The 22854-nt window shown below is 34.6% G+C and overlaps 1 protein-coding gene across 4 annotated transcripts; it reads left to right on the top strand.

Annotated features, from left to right (window-relative positions):
* Positions 1-896: 896 nt before the first annotated feature.
* Positions 897-13820, top strand: LOC140801241 (tetratricopeptide repeat domain-containing protein PYG7, chloroplastic). 4 transcript variants are annotated; one of them, XM_073156253.1, is made up of 6 exons: positions 897-1245; positions 1337-1402; positions 4229-4280; positions 5287-5576; positions 6283-6429; positions 13371-13820. In XM_073156253.1, exons 1-6 carry the CDS (start codon positions 1114-1116, stop codon positions 13650-13652), a joined length of 969 nt encoding a protein of 322 aa, XP_073012354.1. In that variant the 5' UTR covers positions 897-1113; the 3' UTR covers positions 13653-13820. The 4 variants fall into 4 exon arrangements, with proteins under 4 accessions (XP_073012354.1, XP_073012355.1, XP_073012356.1 ...); XM_073156254.1 differs by having other exon boundaries at positions 921-1245; positions 4225-4280; positions 5294-5576; XM_073156255.1 differs by having other exon boundaries at positions 921-1245; positions 4225-4280.
* Positions 13821-22854: the final 9034 nt, after the last annotated feature.

Raw genomic sequence — 22854 nt, 5'->3', positions numbered from 1 at the left:
CTAGACGTGATCATCGGGCGGGCCGGGCCGGGTTCGGGCCAGGCTTTTCGAGCCAACAAGGCTTAAATATTTGTTCACGGCCCAACCCACCAATCACTTGGGCCGGGCCAGGTTTGGGCCGAACTAGAATATTCTAGCCCGTTACCGCCCACTAGCCCATTACATATTGGGCTTGGGTTGGATATTATGGCTCTAACATAATGCATTAAATATAAAAATTATTATATTTTATTGTGCCAAGTTTAATAGGCTTATATGAAGATATTTTAGTTATCTTTCATGGAAACATACATATATATTAATATATAGTTTATTAAATATCCAATGTGGGACTAAAATAATTATATAAATATGTATACATTATGGGTTGGGTTATTGATGAGAGTAGTGAATTGGGCTTTCGGGTCGGGCCGGGCGGGCAAAGGCTTAGCCCATACCGCCCACTACCATATCGGGCTCAGGTCGGGCCAGGCCTAAATCGGGCTCGGGTTGGGCTTAGCCCGGTTAAAATCGGGAGGGTTCGGGCTGGGTTTGGGCGGGTCGAGCTTAATGATCATGTCTACCTATACCTATCCATCTACAGATCTGAATCGAATAAGCTTTTTTCATCCATATCCGATTTGGATCGAGTAATGGGTCGAGTTGGTCTTAAACAACTCATTTTTAACCCTAGCTATAGTTTCATAGACTCATATTGATATTAAGTTTGGGGTATAATCTATTTAGGTAAATAAAATATAAAAATCGACTCGGTTTTATCTCTAGCTATAGTTTCATAAACTCATTATAATATTAAGTTTGAGGTGTAATCTATTTAGGTAAATAAAATATAGAAGAGGGCTAGTATGGTCAAAATCTCTATGAAAATGACCTATCAGTACAAAAATGAAAAATCCAACTACAGTTAAAACACATCGTTCGTTGAACCAGTTAGTTGCGCACCTCTGGCATTCAGCTTATCCACACGGCGAGAAAGCGAGTGAGCCACAGAGAAATAGCGAGAAATAGCGAGGGAGAAAGAGAGTTCACTCAGCGATGGTTTCGACAATCTACTGCCGCTTCCATGCTCTTCTCACTCTATAGTTCTTCCCCTCCGCAACCCCTCGACTCCCTATGGCCTCTCTAGCTCTCCCTTCCAGGCCTCTCTTTCCAAAGAGCTTCCTTCACCCCAATTCCAGGAGCGGTCTTCAACCCCGCTCTCCAAGCCTGCCCTCCCCGTTCGTCAGTTCCATCTTCTTGAATCCTGTGAGAAAAGTTAAAATCTTTTGGAATCTTGGTGTCTAATTCATCTTATGAGGCTTACTCCTTTTCTTTTCTTTTCTTTTTTTCTTTTCAGAGGAAGCTGAGAATTGTTTCATATGCCGCGCCTCTTCTTGAGGCTGAAGCCGATGCTGCTAGGGAGGTATGCACATTTACGTGGTATCCATGCTTATCAATGTTAGTAAGTAGATGGTCTGAAATAACCCCTTGGGATTTGCATTCCAGGATATATCTAAAGGTAAAAGGAAGATGATCGAAATAATATCCTGATTGATTGTCAAAGAGCTGGTATTATAAGCAAGACCTGTGATATTTCGTAAAGTAAAACCTCGTTCACGGATTATGATTTAAAGGGATTGGAGGTTACTTGATGCAGATAATTTGGATTTTATCTGGGAATTCATCATAGGTGGATATATGTATGTGGATGTTGTTAGTATCTAGGGTATGGAATTTTAGAAAAGGAAAAGTATTGAGGTTTGCTGTGCAGAATTTGTTTCTCTATGTCAGCTAGGTTAAGGGAGAAATTTGCATGAAATTGAACTGAATGGCAGAAAATAATTCATGTAGCTATCCGTTTAGTCAATGCTTTTCTTACTTTATGGTCTTTCATCTTCTACTAGTTGTTGTTGCCTGTTGGTGGTGGTAGTGATTGTTTTATGAATTGTAGATACTGTATAGGCAAGCATTGGTGTGAATTTCATAAAATAAACATTGTAGATTCTTAATGTAAATATAGGAAGAAGTCCAGAAAAGAAAATTGACATATCATGTAATACACTGGATATCTAGCTATAAAATCTATATGCGTAGATGACTATATCACATGAAAGTGGGGAATAAGGAAACTTGGATTCGTGGACTTTCAACTAAATAAACTACAAATGGTGGTGGCTATGCATGCTGGATTACAAATAGTAGACATGTAGAAGAGCCGAGCACAAGCTAGTTAAGCTTGAGCTCGAGTTGAGCTTGGGTTGAGGTCAGTGAGCTTAGCAAGACATTGGAACGTGCATTGCAACTTTGGGCCCTCTAGCATTGCAGCTTTGCTTAGTTGTCATTGTCAAAGAGTACATGTGTAAAAGAGCCAAGCTCGAGCTAGCTAAGATCACCTTGACTTGAGCTTGGGACGAGCTCAGCGAGCTCAAGTTCAAGGTCAGCTTGCAATGTTAGCAAGATAGATCAATCTCGACTTAGCAAGATAGATCAATCTCGACTTTGTGTGGTTCTATTTGGTTAGGGTATATAGATATGAGTATGAAATCTAGTGTTTTAAAAATTGGTTTAGCGTTCACCATGGTGGGGCGACGTTGTGCGCCCCCACTACTTTGCTATGTGCTCTTAGCTTGGTGTTTAAACTGCACTATCTTTTTTGGCGAACCAATTTGTCACTTGGCGGACTTTGCAGATTGAGTGGAGAGAACGGGTCGGGCAGGCACAATAGTAATTAAGTTTTAAGAAAAATACTACCTACATTCTCCTGAATGACCCCTAATCTATTTCAATCCCTTCTCTCTCAGGCTCTCTACTCTCTCCTTTCTCAACAGCAGACGTCGAGTAGTTTCCTCTCTCTCTCTCTCTCTCTCTCTCTCTCTCTCTCTCTCTCTCTCTCTCTCTCTCACCCATTGTGTTCCTTTTCCTGCTAGGGCTGGGTTTGCAAGTGCGCAATTTGGGGAAAATGGAGGTGCATCCGCTTAAGAGAGGGAAAGCGAGTTTATTAAAAGAGAAAAAGATAGTTACGAAGGTGATGGAGGTTTGCAGCCTATAGGGAAAGGAAAGAAGAGATGAGAGGAAGTTACATAGGTGCTGGATAGGATAAAGCTACAGAGATTAATCTCCCATCCCTGTAGCTTTTTTTTCTTATCTTTTTTTAAATAAATCGGCACCTCTTTTAATCTTGTTGCATGAACACCCTTCTTCCTCGTGAAATATATATATATATATATATATATTGTGAATTGTGATCTTTTGGTTTTAGAGTTGTGATACATTATTAAAAACTTTATATATGTTATATTAGTATATATTAGATATCGTATATATTTATTTTTATGTATTAAAAATGTTAGACTGCCTTGGCGCCCGCCTTCCGCCTAGACGCTAGGCTATCAGTGACCGCTCGCAATCCACAACCACATTTCAATACACTAAGGAAACCTAAACAAATTCATTTAAGATCTTCGTAGAAACATCTATGCACATACATGTTAGAAAATCACCCCACATAGGATTATGTAAATTGTCATACCACTCTTGTTCTAATGTGTTTATTATATAAAAACACCTATCAATAATTTAAGACCTCAATTTGGACAAGTTAATTGCAAGTATCTCATCAGACGATGCTATAGTAAGTGCTAATAGGCACTTTTGCAACTTCACATGACAACACATATGTGTAAAATGATTTAAAGATCCTTAATAAATTAGATAGCACAACTTATGTCTATAAAATGATCGTAAGAGCCTCAAACAATTAGATGGTTTGTACTAGAATTACAAAGAACTAGAGCCTCAGCAACTAGGTAGCCTTGGTATCTATGTGTTACCTTTTAAGTTCCATGGCTTGCATGACTTTAGTATTTATGTCCTAAAGTCAGTAATTAGAGAATTGTGGACTTTTACAGATCATATCTCAATCTGCCAAGTTGTAGATAGGATCTTGTTAGTTTAGAACTCCAGGCAGAGGGGAATGGTAATTAACTGTTTTCAAAATGATGTTTTGTTTTGTATGGGGCAAGAAATTCCTACTGAGCCAAACTAACAAACGGTATCTGCTGAAAACAAATTGAACTCTGCACTTTTGTAGATTTCCACTGACTATCCTTCCTCCTGGACCGAAGTAATTTGTCGTAGTTATGATTCTCCTAATTGTACAAGAAATAGTTGTGTCCCTTGAACGTGAAGTATCTTGATTTCAGACAAATTTCTTATTTGGTCCTTGTCTTTTACTTGTTGAGGAAGGCAGATTATCAATGGAGAAATAGAAAAGAGGACTCTAATCTCAAAATATCAGCGAGGTATGTTCTCATCTGTCATAAGATACATGCTTCATATGCTCTATTTTCATTAGACCGATCAGCACTTTCCTTACTTTATAACTGTATATTATTTCCATACTAATATATACTGGAGTTTCTAGTTGATGCTGTCCAGTTATTTCACTTTTAATGATTGGCATATATGCTGAATATATTGAAAATTTATCAAGAAGACATATCACTGGAAATCAAGATAATATAGGAACTCAAATTGGTTACCACTGGCTTACTTTGGGTAGCACATTTATTCCATTCCAGAATTATTACATATGGATTAAGAAAGAAGCTTGAGACTACTCCTGTGAGAACTGCTTAACTTCCAAATCCTATTTGAACTGAAGTTCCCTATACCTTATTATTTCACGGTATACCCAGCTTCAGATATATTAATATCAAAGCACTATGCTGTCATCCTGCTGATCTAAGCATCTCTCTTATTTCTGTAGAACATTTTGCACTTCAAGAAGATTAAGAATCACTATGCTGACATCCTGTCTTTCTTTTTTTTATGAACTCCTGCTATTTACTTATTTTTCTGATTAAGTTCTCCATCTATATCTGAAAACAATGGACTATAAGTCCTCAAAATCTCACTTATTTGAATGAAGTTCCCTATACCTTATTATTTCAGGGTATACCCAGCTTCAGATATATTAATATCAAAGCACTATGCTGTCATCCTGCTGATCTAAGCATCTCTCTTATTTCTGTAGAACATTTTGCACTTCAAGAAGATTAAGAATCACTTTGCTGACATCCTGTCTTTCTTTTTTTTTATGAACTCCTGCTATTTACTTATTTTTCTGATTAAGTTCTCCATCTATATCTGAAACACATTGGACTATAAGTCCTCAAAATCTCACTTATTTGAATGACTTAGTTGTTCAAAATTTAGTTTCCATTGACAATTATCTTAATTTCTACAGGAAAGCTTATTTTCTAATGCATATGAGGATGTTAACTTCCATTTTCTTGTTCTGTCAAGTTTTCAGGTTCCCACCTTTTAACAAGGATATGAAGGACCAGACTAGTCTATTCTGGAGATTATATATACTTCCATGTGGCATGACATCATGGTTGAGTCTTCCGCAAGTAGCACAAGCAAGCAACGGCATAAAGGCAGACATGGTTTATGAGATAGGAGAGTTGTTTGAGCTGGGAATTCAACTGTCTTATTTGCTCATCTTATTAGGTCTGCTCGGAGTTGGAAGCTTCTATGTCATTCGGCAGGTTCTTCTCCGAAGAGAACTTGACCTTTCTGCCAAAGAGTTGCAGGTAAACAGATGGACCTTCTGTTACAACAGGTTGCTTAGTATATAAAATACATTATAACATGAACATTCTCAAGATGGAAGCTACAGAAAATCAAGCCATAATGAATTTGAAATGGAATGAGAATGATTTAATGTGGATTATGGAGAAAAAGCTGAAAAATTAGGTTGAGGTCATAATTGTACTTCCACATGGAATATAGATATTTGGCCTTGTTCCATTTTCCTATGGTCCATGTCATTTTCTTCTGCTTAGTTTGTGTTCATTTATTTATCCATTAGTTGAGGGCAATTGCCTTGAAACTTTTCTTATTTCTTAGTTTGCAGATGGTGAAGTAAGACAAGTCTCCAATTGAATGATTTGACAAACTTTAAGCATAAGTTGCTTACTCATTAAAATTGTCTTTAAAGTTTAAAGTACCAGTGAGAAGCAGTCCACATTCTATAATGTTAGCACTAGAATTAGTATGAATATAACCTAGTCCACATTCTACACTTATAAAGAAAACATCGTGCAAATGAGAAAATTTGGATTTACTAGTCAAAAAGTTGGTTGTTCTTGACTTGGTCGATTTTCTTTCACACCATTAAATAAAAACTTGTTTTTTTCTTCGTAATTTTTAACTGTCCTTTAATTGCAAGCTTCTTGCAAATCAATTGAAAATGGCACCATATGCTGACTATTCTATAATGCTAATTTGAGTCTTCAGGAGCAAGTACGAAGTGGTGATGCTAGTGCCACAGAGTATTTTGAGCTTGGTGCAGTCATGCTGAGAAGAAAATTTTATCCAGCGGCTATAAAATATTTACAACAAGCAATTGAGAAATGGGATCGAGATGACCAGGATCTGGCACAGGTAAGATAACCTACTTGTCTAATTCTTGTGATTTTTGAGATGCACTTAATAATAGACTGTATACAATAAAATATTTGCACAACTTTTCATCATAGTATGGTTTCCATCTTGAGGGCATTCACTTAGCATGACAATGAAACTCATTTCCTTGTATCTAAATGGCCATGGTTTGAGCCATAGAAAGCCTCAGGGTTGAGGATATACATATTTTGCCCTCCCTATAGCTCACATTGGCAGGAAGCTCATGCACTTGAATTCCCATTTTAGTATAGTTTGGTGTTTCCATTGCTTCTATCATAATTACTTTAAGAGTATATTGCTAATAAATGGCACCTAATTGATTTATCTTCTTGAAAGATACATTCAACATATTTCTACACATATGTTGTAGTCATTAGATTGCAAAAAAATGTTATCATATTTTGTCAGGTTCGTCAGATCAGGATCGGCCGGTTTGATTAAATCGGGCTAGATCCAGTATGGATTTGGCCTGATTCTGACCCAAGGACATCAATTATTGATGTCCCCAAGCTCTTTCTCTCTCTCTTTACTATTTTCTTCTCACTCTCTCTCGCTTTCACTCCTTTTTTCTTTTCTTCTCTCTCTCACTTTATAATGGAGAGATCTAGTTCCAAAGAACTCCGACAACGCAAATCTCACTCCAACGAACTATGGTTCATCAAGTATTTATTATTTGGAATCATCATAATATCCATATGTTGATTATTATCCTTCTTAATGTTCTTAGTATCCTTAGGCACAAGATCCACATATTGATTATTATCCTCCTCAGAGACAACAAGATCCATTTGATATGAATAGTATGATGTAATCACTCTTTGAAGCACCAAATCCTAGACATCATTATTTTCAAATTTATAATGATTATGATGATGACAACCACAGAGATTTACGAGAGCCAGCTCGGTATTCATCGGAGTTTTAACTTTTGAGTAAGTACTTTTGTTTAATTTTTAGGGCTCATATGTGAATAATTATTATTTTCTTTTTTTTAATTTTTCTAAATTTTTAGAAATTTTTCTATATTTTTAAATAATATTTATAATATTATGTAATTAAAAAGTCCAATCCAATCCGGATGACCGATACAGCCAATCCGGTCGATACGTATCGTTTTTCTGGAAGGCCGATCCTAATCTCGATCCCGATTTTTTGAACCTTAGTTTCGGTTGAAGTAGTCATCAAAAGGACAATAGTCATTTCTATTGGATCTCATTATGAGAAACTAAATTAGGATTTCCATACAAGTGGTATGAGTGCCAGCCCTAGCTTGGCACAACATTGCATTTTAGGACACATTGACTTGTCCTACATCACTCTGGGATGGTTGGAGCAGAGTCGGTGGTGTACTTTAGTGGCTTATAAGCAAAATGGCTTGCTAGTAGAACTCAATTGGGTATATTTGTAATTATTGATTTGTTTGTGAGTGAAGACATTTACATCATTTGTGCAGTAGACAACAAATGCATCAACCTGGAGAGTTTTACTAGTTTGTGGTTTTCATGACTTGCCAGTTGTAGATGCTAACAGTTGTAGATTCTATTTTGGTTGATCAGTTCAATATGTTGACAACTTGGAGTGAGGCAACACATTGTGTGGCTTCCCTCAATGAAAATGTTTGCCGGCTTGAACTCATTAAAGGGAGTTTGTGTGGAAAATATTCCAATATGGTAGCACTTGTGTCTTAGGTAAAGCAATGAATAGTCAAGATATAGCCTAATTTGGTAGGACTTCCTTCTTATTATGCAAGGACAGTGGATGGCTTGTTTATCTTGGTTGTGCTCATAGTTGGCTACATGGTGTTGCCCTGTTGATCAGCATGGCAATCTATGTGTCAGTCGGCCCGGCGCATACTATGCTGGGTCATTGTTGGCATGTGGCACGGAGGGTGTCTACCGCATTTTCTTGTCCACCTCCTAGTATTGATCTCTACCACGAGGTTATTTGCGGGTGGCGAAGAGGCAGGGTAATCTATTTGGGCCGATTGGGAGGTAGACAAGATAGTATCATGAGTGGCGAAGGCAAGTGGTTGCGTTAGGAGGTTTTGAGGAGTTTGTACAACTGAGGAACACGATCTGTGATTTTTTTTTTTTTCATTTATTAAGTTATATCTGCTTATAGAGGATATGTATTTAAGTTAGATTCAATACAAGGCATGACTAGGAGAGACTAGAGAAGAAGTGGTTGGTGGATAATCTCGATGACACTGATCAAATGGTGCGGTATGCCTTGTATGTCTCCCTCTCTCTTTATATCTCTCCGCCCTCTCTTTTTTTTGACATTTTTTGGCATCGGCATGATGCGCATCGCGTCAACAGCAAGGAAATCTTGGTTGGCTATATGAGAGATCATGATTGTATTCGCACTATAAGCCATTTTGGTCATATCTTGTGAAAAAAACAGGTGTCCTAAGTTATAACAGATGCACTATCATTATTTTTATTTTTATTTTTTTTGCTTTTTGATCAAACTTCAAGGCAAGATTGTCTAAAAGTTCAGTATACTAAAGTTCTATGTAGCAATTTGAACATACGATGGCATTACTATGGTAAGTGAAAAGAGGAATTGAAGACCGGTACAACAGTTTGATGAGTAGACCTGAGCGTTGTTTGGGTTAGGTTGATTTTGTATGGAGAGGAAAAAACTACAGACCTGCCCAAAGCCAATCAATCTTATTTAGTTATTTCACTAAGCAATAAATATTAGACTTAGTTATAACTCCTTCTAGGACTCTAATGTCGTAGTATTTAAGTGACATTTTGAATAGAAACCGCCTGATTTACTATTCTTATGAAAAAGATTATCTCCCTTTAATAAGCACTTGAGCTATGGCTCAACTCCTCAATGTAGACGGACGGTTCAACTCCTCTGGTACTGTTGATGATTAGCAAGTGTAGTTCTTGCTTTAGACATATAATAATGTCTCTCCTCAAAATTGATAAGAATTATGCTTTATGAATGATCTTAGAACTCGTAGATGATTTACCTTAATTCCCCTGAGTTGGATGCCTTCCTCTAAGCCTCTAAATCACTTATATAGAAGTGAGAAATGTATATACTTCATACTAGGAGAAACCACCAAAAGGAACTCCTAATCTAAACAGTTTCTGATTTTTGGTTTCTCCACTGTCAATGTCATCCACATTCTCGTGTGGTATTGTCTGCATGCCACTAATGTTGTCCAGACGCCATAAGTCTTGTCCGGACGCAACTTTAATTTTAAAACATTAATTCTGAGCCAGCATATGCACATTGTTTGGGTACCGTCTAGCGTATGCACGTTGTTTGGGTAGCAGGTGGACACTACTCAGCTGAGACTGTAGCAAATGCTGAATAGGACCTTTTTGACTCGAATTGATTCCGTTGTTTGATTTCTTCACACGTTCACTCTTCCACAAGTAATCTGTCTTGATCATACATAATTTCTAGATTATGCATGATAAATATTTAGTGTTTTATGTCTGTGAATTTGCCATTACAAGATTTCATCCTAATGCTCAAGCCAAAGGAAGGTCAATGTGGTAGATGAAAATATAAGTCCTAAGAGGGTTGTTACTTAGGTATATGAGAAATTTAAGTATACAAGACCCTAACTTAAGCCCAATTGGCTTGATTTTGTGGCATTGTCAATAAAAAATTGTGAAGTCGAGCTCGCCTGTCCTAGAATGGCACCTAATTTGAGTGAGCTTTGGATGGGGAGGGGGTGCTCTTGGTGTTTGGTTGGCTGGCCCAGCTTGAACGCCAAGCTTGGAAGCTCGGAGCCTAAGCCTGAGGTCAAGTTTGCATCTCTTCTTCCCCTTTCCAGTCGAGTCTTCTCCTTTTGTTCTTTCTCCTCTCTTTCCTAGCCTAGCCTTGCCCACCTCTTCTGCAAACCCTAAACCAAATCCAAGTATTTCCCTTCCTCTACTCCCCCAGGTCGTCTCTAGACTCTCTCCACTCCATCTATGGTACAAGGGTTGCAGCAGTTAACAACATTGCAGATAGGCAAAGAAGAATGACAGTAGTGAGAGAAGGGTTGTATATTTGTTTCTTTTTCCAAGACACTGAATTCCAGAGCATCCTCGGGCATAGCTCAGACCCAAGCCTGCTTATCCTAGCATTGCCCTAGATGAGAGTTCCATATTGAGAATTACAAATGTGAAGGCTGGATTAGTTGAATCTGTAGATTCTTGTTCTACTAGAGGGTCAATGTGGTTTATGAAGACACCAAGGCTACAAATGCGTCTAATTTGAGGAACATAATCATGTTGTTCATGATGGATCGAGTTTCTTGGAAGACTAGGTACAATGGTCTATTAGGGAGGCTTACTTGACTAAGTAGTTAGTAGAGTGCAATGCAAGTTGGTCTAGTAAGCTAGAGATGCTTGAAAAGTTTGAAGCATTTTGAAGAGCAGTTGGATGTCCATTGAAGGGCATCAATTTTGTGAGGGCATGGGTCACGCTTTAGCTCTGTGCATAGCATTGACACCATGCAGGAGCCAAAGATTTATTCATGGTTATCAATTTGTCCTAGCTTTTAAAAATATGGAATGGTGCTTTGAAGGTTTATCAGATGGAACCATGAGTGATGTTTTTGAGGTCGGGTTTTAGACAAGGCAGAAGTCGACTGTTTTGAGAAGTGGAGGGCACTGTCAGATACTTCTAATATAATAAAGAGTATGATAATTATGAAGGATGTAATGTTATGGTAATTATGAAAGAGTGTCATGGTCTTTCATTTCAAATGGATGGATGCTTTTAATGAAAAGGTGCATATGAAGAGATGCATCCTCATCCTAAGAGGTGCTTGACTGACCCTTCATCATCTATAAAAAGGAGTGCCATAAATGAATAAGAAGTGAATACTTTCTTGATAGTTGAAATTGTTTTGTTTAATTTGAATTCTTTTATGGGTTAAGAGAGTTCATTCCCAAGTTCCTTCGGGAGTGCAACTCTTAGAGAACTTGAATATATTGGGATCTGTAACATAGAGATAGGATTTCCACGAGTCAAGATGCACCTATAGTGGGGAAATCACTCTCTTAAAAGATGCTTTTAGCATCTTACCCAATCAACTATTAATATTTGGTTTTCTATATTTACCTATTTCTTTTCTTTACAATTTCATACTAAATTTCCCCAACCAGACTATCAAGGAATCTGCAATGGCTTATGGAAAGCCTAAAGGATGGCACACTAGGTGAAGATTTGGGAGTTTGCTTCTCTAATTTGGCTCGATGTGGTTGTGCTTATGAGGCATTAGGGTGCCCAATTGAAGTATATTCTCATGGTGAGCTTTTCTAGAGTTATTCTAACCTTGGGAGATGGATGCTTGGCATTGGAGTCAGTGATCATTTGTGGCCACCCACAGAGTGGTTGTAGGGGATCTTGATGAGAAATGGTTAACCAAATTAGAGAGGAGCTTTAGGAGGATGCTCGACGTATATATGTTATCTAGGCTACGAATTTGAGAGGATTGGCCTTAGTATGTGACATTGAGGAGACTCGTAGGATTTTGTTCAGTAAAATCTCTAACCCTTTGACAAGATTTAGAGAAGCATTTCATATTGATGTATAGAGAGGAATCATCTGAATTGGTGGGGCAATGGCTTGTATGGTACTGGGACAGGCGTATGCATGTAAATAAAGTATCGAACTTCATTAACAAAATTAAAGAAAAAAATCATAAATCTTAGTTGTTGAGAGTTAAATAGATATACTACATATGGTTGCTACCTAATTGCAATTATAGATTGCAATTTCACCAACAGATGCAACATTTGGGTTTCTCCTAAATTTTCTACCCTAAATTCCAGTGTGAAGTGGGTAAATCATCAGATTGGAGTCTAATTGGTGTATAATCCAAGTAGATATACTCATATGGGCTGTTTCATTTATAATTGTAATTTAGTTGTTGAAACGTCATACATAGATACAAAATTAGGGCTTTCCCTAATTTGTTGCTAATTTAAAAAAAATAATAATGATCAAACCATTGGAGAAAAGTATCAAAGCTAGGCTTTTATTGTTCTATTGTTCAAGTAGATCTATATTTTGGTATTGTTCTTATTTCAAATTTCAATAATTTTGTTCTAGTGGCATGCTATGGCGTGTAGAAATTTGGTATGGTACATTTTGTACCAAGCCAGGGTTGGCATGCCACTGGCACCACAATTCATGAGAGGAGGTGTGAGCCAATTCAGCAATAAAAGAATAGTTGTAACTGGTTAGTAGCATGGTTCGCCGGATTGACCGATCCTGACTCAAGCCCGATCCGAACTCTCGCTCTTCTAACTCTTTCTCTTTCTCTCTCTCTTTCATTCTTTTTCTCTTTTTCTCTCCTTACTATATAGCCATTGTTTCTCTTACTGAGAGATTTAGTACTAGTGAACTCCGACGAATTTTAACAAACTTTGATATATAATTTTTTAATTTTATTTCTTTATTTTTCTCCTAGTTTTTTTTTTTTGTCTGCTCTCTTTTTCTTCTCATTTCTTCTTTTTTTCACTACACCACGGTTTTTCTTTCTTTTGTTTGATTTTCTTCTATTTGTTCTCTTTCTAATTTCTTCTTCTTTTCAACTTTCACTGCACCGTAGTTTTTTTTCTTCTTTATTTTCTTATTTTTTTATAGTTTTTTTTTAGTTTTTATAAGTTTTCCTATATTTTTAAATAATATTTAAAATTTTATATAATTAAAAAATTCGATCGAAGCAATCAATATGGCCAATATGACCAATCCAGCCAATACATATCATTTTTTCGAAAGGCCAATCCCGATCCTAATTTTTTAAACTTTGGTTAGTAGAGAAATCGATCAAGAGAACGAAAGTTATAACCAACTTCAGTAAGGTTCTTATCACATTTCCATGACATAAACTTTCCATATGCATGAATATTTACATTCTTATGGAGATGTTACAGATTGCTTCCCTTGAACAGGTGTACAATGCTCTAGGAGTCAGCTATGTCCGCGACAACAAGCTCGAGAAGGGTATAACAAAATTCGAGCAAGCAGTGAAGCTTCAACCAGGCTATGTAACGGCTTGGAACAATCTTGGAGATGCATATGAAAAGAAAAAAGATTTGAGGGCTGCCCTAAAGGCATTTGAGGAGGTTCTTCTTTTTGATCCAAACAATAAGGTAGCTAGGCCACGTCGAGATGCCTTGAGAGAGCGTGTCCAGATGTACAAGGGAGTCTCAATTAAGTCTGAGGAGCCATAGTCCTGAATCTTTTTGCTACCAATGTAATCTAATTTTTTACTTCATTTGCTAATGGTCTTGAGGAATACTATTAAACGGTTGCCGTTGTAAGATGCAACTTGTGATAGGAATGAATCGTAAAAGAACTGGACCCTGATAGAAGAGGGTCATCCATCTTTTTGATCAAAACCAAAATTAGTATTCAATCTTCTATGCCTAATACTATGTAAGGTAAAGTCTCAATCGCTTGTGCTCGTTCTTAGGCCTCTATGGATTTGAAGACATTAAAACAATTTTGGGGAGGAAAAAAAAATTGAGACTATTCTACTTGCATTTTTCATATGACCAGTGAGTGGGGTTTGAAAAGACTGAATCATCTCTAAATAATATGATAAATTGCAATGGACACTTGAAATAGAAAAAAAAAATGGAGGTCATTTTCTGGTAACCTGTAGACCCATTGGGAGCTTCAGAAGGTTGAGACATTAATGGATACATGGAATTTGAGATTAATTGGGTACTCAAATGTGAAGATGGCAACCAAATTCAGAATGCTATTGGAATATTGATTTTTTGCATCTCTATCATCTATCTACTCTAATCTTCCTTCTCCCTCTTCACTATCCTTCCATCTCTATAGTTGACAAGGTTTCTCTTAACTTCTAATCTCCCTCGACTATCGAGCCACCTCTCTTCTTTGGGATCTCGACCACTTCGTTCCCTTCGTCTATATCCCTTAAATCACATCCACCATCCACCTCCATCCATACCCATCCATAACCTTAACATCCACTCCACCCGTCACCACCACCATCACCCAGGTTATTCCGTATTTTTGTCTCAGTTGTAGTTCGAATCTGCAAAGGGAATAAATACAAAAGTTGTAGATCATGAAGTTAAAAATCTAATCCACTTAGTTTCATAATTTTCTGACTATAGAAGAATATTTGACGAATATTTTCCCACAGTTGCGCGGACTAATTTCTACAATAAATTCATATCTTAATAAATTGTTTTGCCAACTTGATCTTATTTTCACCTCTAGATATGCTCTTGCGGTTGAAGATTTTGAAGAAAAATAGTGCAAGCAATATTAAGTTCAATATTATATATATATATATATATATCAGTTGATTGATAATTTATTCAATCTTACAATTTGATATCCAAAGAAAATGGGAGAACCGGTAACAACCCTAGAACAATCCCCATATTTAGCTAAGATACAAATGACAGAAAACTAGTATTAAGAACATGACAATACAAGCACTCATACTAAAAAAACAAAAACAAAGGAAGAGGGGTGACGGCCCTAGAAACAAGCCTCCCTCTTGGCCAACATATGCAGCACAATAGAGAAGCATAAAGAATGCAAAGGCTTAGTGGAACATCATCCTATAACTTTATTAAGCCGCAAATAACCTAACATTACAACCTACTAGTAAATGAAAACAAACAACATAACAAACAAAAACAACAACAATAGATAATAAGTAACAAAGTAACAATTATGACACATAACAAAACATCACTACAATAATCTACACCCACGTCAACAAAACAGCAATACAAAAACACCCTGATGGCTCTATTCGTAGCGTCAGGGAGATGTAAGAGGGTTGTATGTTGTGCATAAATGGCATAAGACAGTAGAGGTCGACAGATCAGGGGCGAAGGATGAGCTGTCGAAACCCGAAACATGCTATTAGAGTGGGAGAGGGGTCTGTGTCGAGTTGCATATGATAGAGAAAGGCAGCAAAATTAACGATCAATAAGAGGTATAATAGTTAGTATGAGTCCCTAGCACCGGAGGAAGGCTCGGACGATTGGGACCAACTTAGCCCAAATAACGGGGTGGTATATTGCAGTAGAGCCGAGCCACCACTCTATGAATTTGGTCTAAACTATTACTGAAAGATGGAGGAGAGGGATGAGAATAGGGGTGAAAATGAGTCAAATTTAACTCCAACCTGACCCACTATCCGACTCGATTTGGATTGAATTTAGATAAAAAAAATTCTTATCCGATTCAGATATGGATAGAATTTAAAAAAAAAATTTGAATACATATTCGGATACAAGTCGGAGATATAATTTTCGGATTTGGATGTGAACATCGGATATCTGTTTATCCGCATATTTTTATTAATTTATAGTTTTTAGTTTGCTTATTTAAATAATGAATATTGATATTGTTACTAGTGATGTGCTATATATTATTTGTAGAGATTAATTTCTCTAATTTTATATGTATTTGACATACAAATAATTTATTTTTTGTGAAACTCTAAATATTTTTGTGTTAATTATATCTAAATAAAATATTATAATTTATTTAAAATTTTATCAACATACATTTAAGATTTAATTCTCTATTTAAAAATTATTTGTATCCGTTTGTTTCAAATTTTATTATCCATCCAATATCTATATCGGAATATGAATAACTAAAAATATGAATTTCGATATTCAATGGGTATCATTTAACCCTTGGATGGGAAGCTTTGAGAACCTTGAACAACCCAACGGTACAAATTTAACTTAGAGACCGTTGGTGGAAAGCTTCTTGTTTTCCCCCATGAGAAAATCTTCAAATATCATGTCAGCAATTTAGTCAACTATCCGACGCTATTTAATCTTCTCAACTTTAGTAATTATTACAATCATTAATAAAAAATACAAAATTCAATTCGAAGCCACGTCGCTTCGTTTCGTTTCGTGGTACCCCCGAAGCACGCGTGAACCTTGATCACTGCGCCGAGATCACCGCCGTCCAGTCGATTACCATCATCATCGTCACGAAAAACGAGGCATGCATGTGACGCCATGAGCGCATCTCAAAAAGAACGGAAGACAGTCAAAAAGTTTCGGGATATTTTTTAAAAATTCTTATTTTATTTTGTTTTATTTTTTTTTTTTTCTCTCCGTCTTCCGAACTCCAAACTTTTTTCAGCTTCGCCTTTCCGTTTCTCGGACTACACAAAGGCCAAAGTATACGAATAGAATTAATTAGTTGGTTCCAAAAATATGAACGCCAAAAGAAATAATAGAAATAATTGGCAATTGGATGGAGTTTTGTCGACTTAATCTTACCACTAGAAATTTCTTATATATCGTAATTATTATTAGATTTTTTTATAATTGCCATTAAAATCTTTTTAAACATCATTATTGTTATTATAATTTTTAAAAGTAAATTAAGCTGAACTTTGATTAAGAAGATGCTATTTTATCCTTATATAAATTATTTAAATAACTAAGTCTTCTTTTCATACAGAAAAATTAGGGACAAATATTTTACATTTACATTTATACTTTAAGAAGAAGGATATTTTGGTTATTCTTTATGCAAACAAATTTGATAATAAATAACAGTTGTGATATATTTTAAATTATGTAAAATCTCTAAAAATAACCCTTTCTTAGTTATCCATTTGATTTTATTTAGTTAAAAAAAATTATTTGTCATGTGAATAATTTTAGATTCTTTATAGACTATTTTCCCCTTATAGAAAGGAAAAAAAAGATTACCTAAAAACTATAGCTGAGAAAGTTATAAAATAAATAAATAAATAATAAGAGAGTTTATATAAAAATAAACTATAGTTCATATTAGTCCAGGTCTAAATTTACCTAGTAATTGTATAAAAATTTCTTAAACTATTCTTCATCATTTAGGAGGAGGATGATGCTTCACAGTATTCGGGTCTTACTTTTTTAGAGAGCAAAGTTGATTAAATATTAAAAAAATTATATATAACACTGTTTTTAATGAAATTGTGGTTTATAGAAGATGCCATTCGTTTGATGAGAAATAAAAAATTCGTTTAATGAGAAATAAAAAGGAATATCGAAAATTGGTGTGGTTGAAGCTGAAGTTTTTAACTATTTATAAATCGTGCCCTATAATTTAGCGAATGTGTGCAGAAAATATTTTATTGTTATTCATTTAGTTAAACTTAATTAAATATCTAAGTTAAATTAACTATATTAAAAAATTATGAAAAATATCCTTAACTAAGTCAAAGAGTATTTTAGTTATTTTAGAAATAAAATATCTCTACTTAACGAAATATTCTAACACTATTAGTTTAAATCTATTATAGAGTATTTTTTGCACATGCTAAATTATAAAGCTCGATTTGTAAATAGTAAAAATATAGGACGTAAACCATAATTAAATTATAAGGTAGAGTGTTATATAGAAAAAAGAAAAAATATGTTTGGTTAAAGAATCGGGTAAAGAATTACTGAACTCAAACCATGTGCTAGAATAGAATATATAAAAAATACTAAAATAGGGTCCGGGTTGTCCTTTTCTTGTAAAACCTGGGAGGGGGGTTTATGAGATGAGTATGACGTCAGATTTCAGTTCCGGGGCGTCCCCACATTTCCCGGATTTTCCTGACCGTTGGTGGACCCGTCGACGTTGATTGCGTCACAGCTGCTTTCTTGCATGCTGCGGGGAAACACAATGGACCCAGAAAAAAACACAAACAAAACAAATAAACAAACAGGAAAAGAAGAACAAAAAAAATGTAAACAAACAAAATATTATACAGAGCTAGAGTTGTTGAAGTGGACATTTAAAAAATAATAAGCATACGTAGGTTTTTTTTTTGGGTCAAATTTAACTTTGAAGAAGATGGCATTGCCGCAGCTTTCGTATACTGCAATTTTATCGTAAAGATTTATGATATCTGTAATTTTTTTAATTTTTTAAATTTTTTGGAAAATTTATATATAACATCATGCTTTTTAATGATATTATGATTTACACCTTATATTTTTATAATTTATAAATTAAGTTATATAATTTAGTGAATATGTACAGAAAATATTCTAAGTTAGGTTTGAAATAACACCGTGAAAATATTCCATCAAGTAAAAAAAATTATTTCTAAAATAACTAAAATGCTTATGATTTGTTCGATGATATTTTCATAATTTTTTGCATATATTTAATTTTTTTAAATAACTTTTTGTATATAATTCTGTCAAGTTTAACTAACAGATGTAACATTGTATTTTTTTGCATATATTTACTAAATTATAAAGTTTGATTTGTAAATAGTAAAAATATAAGGTATAAATCATAACTCATACGATGATACAAATTGTATACACTTCTTATACATATACCGATGCAAATTGTGAAAGTACTATTAATATGGATAAATACAGATTGAATATCAAATTATTCTTATTTGATTTTCAAAATAATAAGAAATGTGATATCACCCAAATCTACAGTACGAGTGGTAAATATTATATTAAAAAAATGCAAAAGTGATTTTGGTGCAAATGCCCCCCTAAGTTTCGTTTTTTCATTATTTCACAATTCTCACAAGTTATTAATATGCACGAAATTATCTAAATATAAAATGCAAATTAAAAAGAAAATGCTTGTAAATGCTATCTACGTGTAGGATGTTATATGTGGCAAATTTATAAGTAATTATTTAGTTTAAATAATAGCTACCAATGTTTCATGTATTGCACCTTCTTTGCTATATATTATATTCTTGCATATGTTATATAGGATATTTATGGATATTTGTTACGATCCGACCACATAGTTTAAGTCGAGTCTAGTTTAGTCATATGAGCCATTAATGCAAGTCAAAATAAGTCATGACAGTCCTTAAGGCAAGTCTAGCTAAGGCAAGTCTAAATAAGTCACAACAGCCTTTAAAGCAAGTCTAATTAAGTCATGTAAGAGCAACTCCAATCGGGCTCCAAAATCTAAATTTGGAGCCCGGTTGAGCTCCAATGGAGCTCTAAAGCTAGCTCCAAATTTGGAGCTAGCAATAGTTATTACATTCAATAATTTTAATTTCATTTGTATCATTTATTAAATAATTTAGTTAGTTAAACTGAATATATAATTAATTTTACTAATTGATTTTTAACAAAAATAATACCATTAAAAAGGTCTCATCGAGACCTTTAAAATGATTCTAATATTAAATTATTTTTGAGTTAATTTAAATTTTAAATTTTAAATTTTTTATTATTTATAAAAATGAGTCTAATAAATTATGTGTCCTAAAATATAATTACTCAAAATTATTCCCATTGTAAATATTAAATATTAAAATACATTAGAGCCACCGTTGGAGATGCTCTAAGTCTTTAAGGCAAGTCCAATTAAGTCATGTAAATCTTTAAGGTAAATCCTAATTTGAGCCGTGTTAGCCTTTAGGACTAAGTCCGAGTAGGATTCATTGTACCCCACCTCTATATATAGAGGGGCATGGCTTCTTTGTTATTGGTCGAAGAATCCAAGCATCCAAACATTGAGAATTAATTGAGTTTAGTTATTTTCTTATTACCGTATTTATCATTTTATCATAGTCGTTAGATCATCTTTACCTTTCTATGGGTAGATCATAGTCGTAGATCCTCTAATAGCCACCTTACAATATGGCCATCCACCACCACCATTAGTCGTCTGCCACCCTTCGACGACCGCGGCAACGTCGGATATTTACCGTTTTGCCCTCTCTAACACATTTTTATTTTTTTTATTTTAAACTTTTTATCCCGAATCCGATTTAGGTGAAACTAGAGTTATTAGAACCCTAACTCATGAGGCTACCTCCACCTAAATTTTTATAATTTTATTACGTCCGAATCGGTCCAAATCTAGTTCATAACAATATCTTATGTTAGAGAGATCTACAAAATAGAGAGGAATCAAAATTTTTAGGTTGGAAGGGTAGGTTGCTTGTAGCTTCTTTTAAGATAATAATTTTTATATTTATCGTGCAGATAGACTTTCAAAAATTCTATATCTAAGATATAATGTTTCACTATCAATTTTCTAAATACTGCACTTTCGAGAAACTTTAGAACCAATTACCAATTTAATGATCAAGAACAAAGATTAAAGATTGTTATTTTAATAGAATGTGATCTCTACCCCAAGATTTAAAGAATCGTAGAAATGTATTCCTTAGAGATAAGCATCTGCATCCTATTATGAAATAACACCCTTTCGGCCAATTAGTTCCATTGTTGAACAGATTAGAACTAAAATTATAGTATCTATTCAATTGCCCCAATAAGCTCGAACACTTTCCAATGTTTAGTCTTGGTTTGGCCTCGACTCGAACATCTGAAGACCCATTCGAACTCCCTCGATATGAACTCGAAGGTTTTAAATGAATTTGAGTTTAATATAATCGAGTTCAGGTTATAAATGACTTAACTCGCTTAACTCAATTATTAAATAGATTGATCGCCTTCGTATTTATTATGTCAAACTCATATAATCTATTTATGATATGATAAACTATTTATGACACGATAATATGATTATCCGAGTAACACATTTATCATCCAAATAACTTATTTATAATACAAAAAAAAATTATTTATAATATAAAATTATTATTTATAACACGAATAAACTTGTTTATAACCCAAATAAGTTATATAAACTTAAATAATTTGTATCACCCGATAACCCATTTAATAAACATATCGTGTTTGCATTTAAAAATTTTAGCCCATTTAATCAGCGGGTTGTATTTATGTTTGCATTATATTAACCCGACTCAATTACCATCCCTAAAACATCTCTCCTTCACATAGAGAAAGGACTACCTCTGTTTAATCCCAAGCTATATGAGACTAAACCATAAATTCATTACTTCCCTAGGAAAGTTTACCAAAGTTTTCAGAAGGCAACTTGATTTCACCTATTGCCTTATTAATTACTTTATACTTACCTTATTCATATTTTTGTTTTGTATTTTTTCAGAAAATACTGTGCATCCTTCTTAATTACCAAGTGAGTAACTTACAAGAATACAATAAAAAAAAAAACTCATCTCACTATTTAAATCAGAATTTTAGAGGTGGGCAATAAGAGTGTAAAGCTCACTGGCCTATGACCAGAGCTGACTTTTAGAGCTTGAAATCAGGTTTTAAGCTCGTTAACTAAATGAGCCAAGCTTGAGCTGACTTTGGCTCTTGAGCTCCGCTCAAATTAGATTATTGGTGATTATAAAAATCTTTGCTAAAATGGGAGACCAAAATTTGCACAAAGAATAGAAAAAAAAACTCACATCTTAAGTACACTTGAAACCTAATCTTATATCCTTGTTAGCAAGCCAATCATTAGCTTGATCGGCTTGCCAATGAGTTATTTTGTAATTATTAAAATTGCTAGTTAGATTTTTAATGTCATCTATAACAAAGTCAATGAACTAAGGAAGTTTTTGTCCGCACTTTAAAATATTGACGAGAATGATAAAATCAATTGCGAGCCACACATTGAAAAAGTCGTCTTGGTGAGTGCCTCCCAGATTGTCACCGTTTAAGTAATGACAACTGATTTATAAGACCTACATCTAAAACTTGCGAGAATAAGACTACTATTAGCCTGTCGGACTATAAAACCAGCCCCTCTCAATTCATTTCAGTCAACGAATGATCTATCAGTGTTAATTGTTTAATCCATAACCATTTTATTATAATCCGTCTATCCCTCGTTGAACTCTTTAATTCTATTAAATATATTACATGAATCACTTCTATAACACATTTAATAGACAAATTATATTAGTATTTAATATTTTGAAATGTTTATTTTAGTTTTGGTAAACAAGTAATTATATAACCATAAAAATAAGCAAAAATTATATTAGGTTGTTTAAGGTAACCCCCGGTATTTTTCTATGCAGTAAATCTAAAAAAAGAGCAGGGACTGAGTCAATCTATATTGCAGAGAAACTCAGAACTTATCTAGATGACAACTAATCAACTATCAAATTAGCGTCCCTAAAACTTGACAAATCTATGCCACCTAAAGAGGAGATGTTCACTGGATTCCTCCTTTCGGCACATAAGACTGTTAGAGCAGGGACCGTCTTTTATCGATGAACTTTTCAAAGAAAAACTTTTATTTAGGAGTGAAGCTGTTTATTAAACGAGTCAAATTTGTGTTGACTTAAATTAACCCTTATCCGATTTGACCAACCCGAATCCGATTGGATTTGATGACCTAAAAAGGGAGGGGCATAAAAGAAGCCGGTTGACTTTGGTCAAAGATCTATTCTTTCAAAGGATAAAGGAGCTCTGGATAACCAATTCGTTAGTACTTTTTGTCCCATTTTATGCTCTCAAAAGTTTTTCCTTTCCTTTCCTTTTTCGAGGCTATTCATGAGAACATATCATAATTTTTTAGACTACGCTGCTCTAATTCCAACACCTT

This window comes from Typha latifolia, chromosome 14 (genome assembly GCF_019914945.1).
Source record: "Typha latifolia isolate L0001 chromosome 14, TyphaL0001v2, whole genome shotgun sequence".
Lineage (NCBI taxonomy): Eukaryota > Viridiplantae > Streptophyta > Magnoliopsida > Poales > Typhaceae > Typha > Typha latifolia.
Note: the sequence above shows the minus strand (reverse complement) of the source record. Positions and strands in the feature narration are given on the sequence as shown.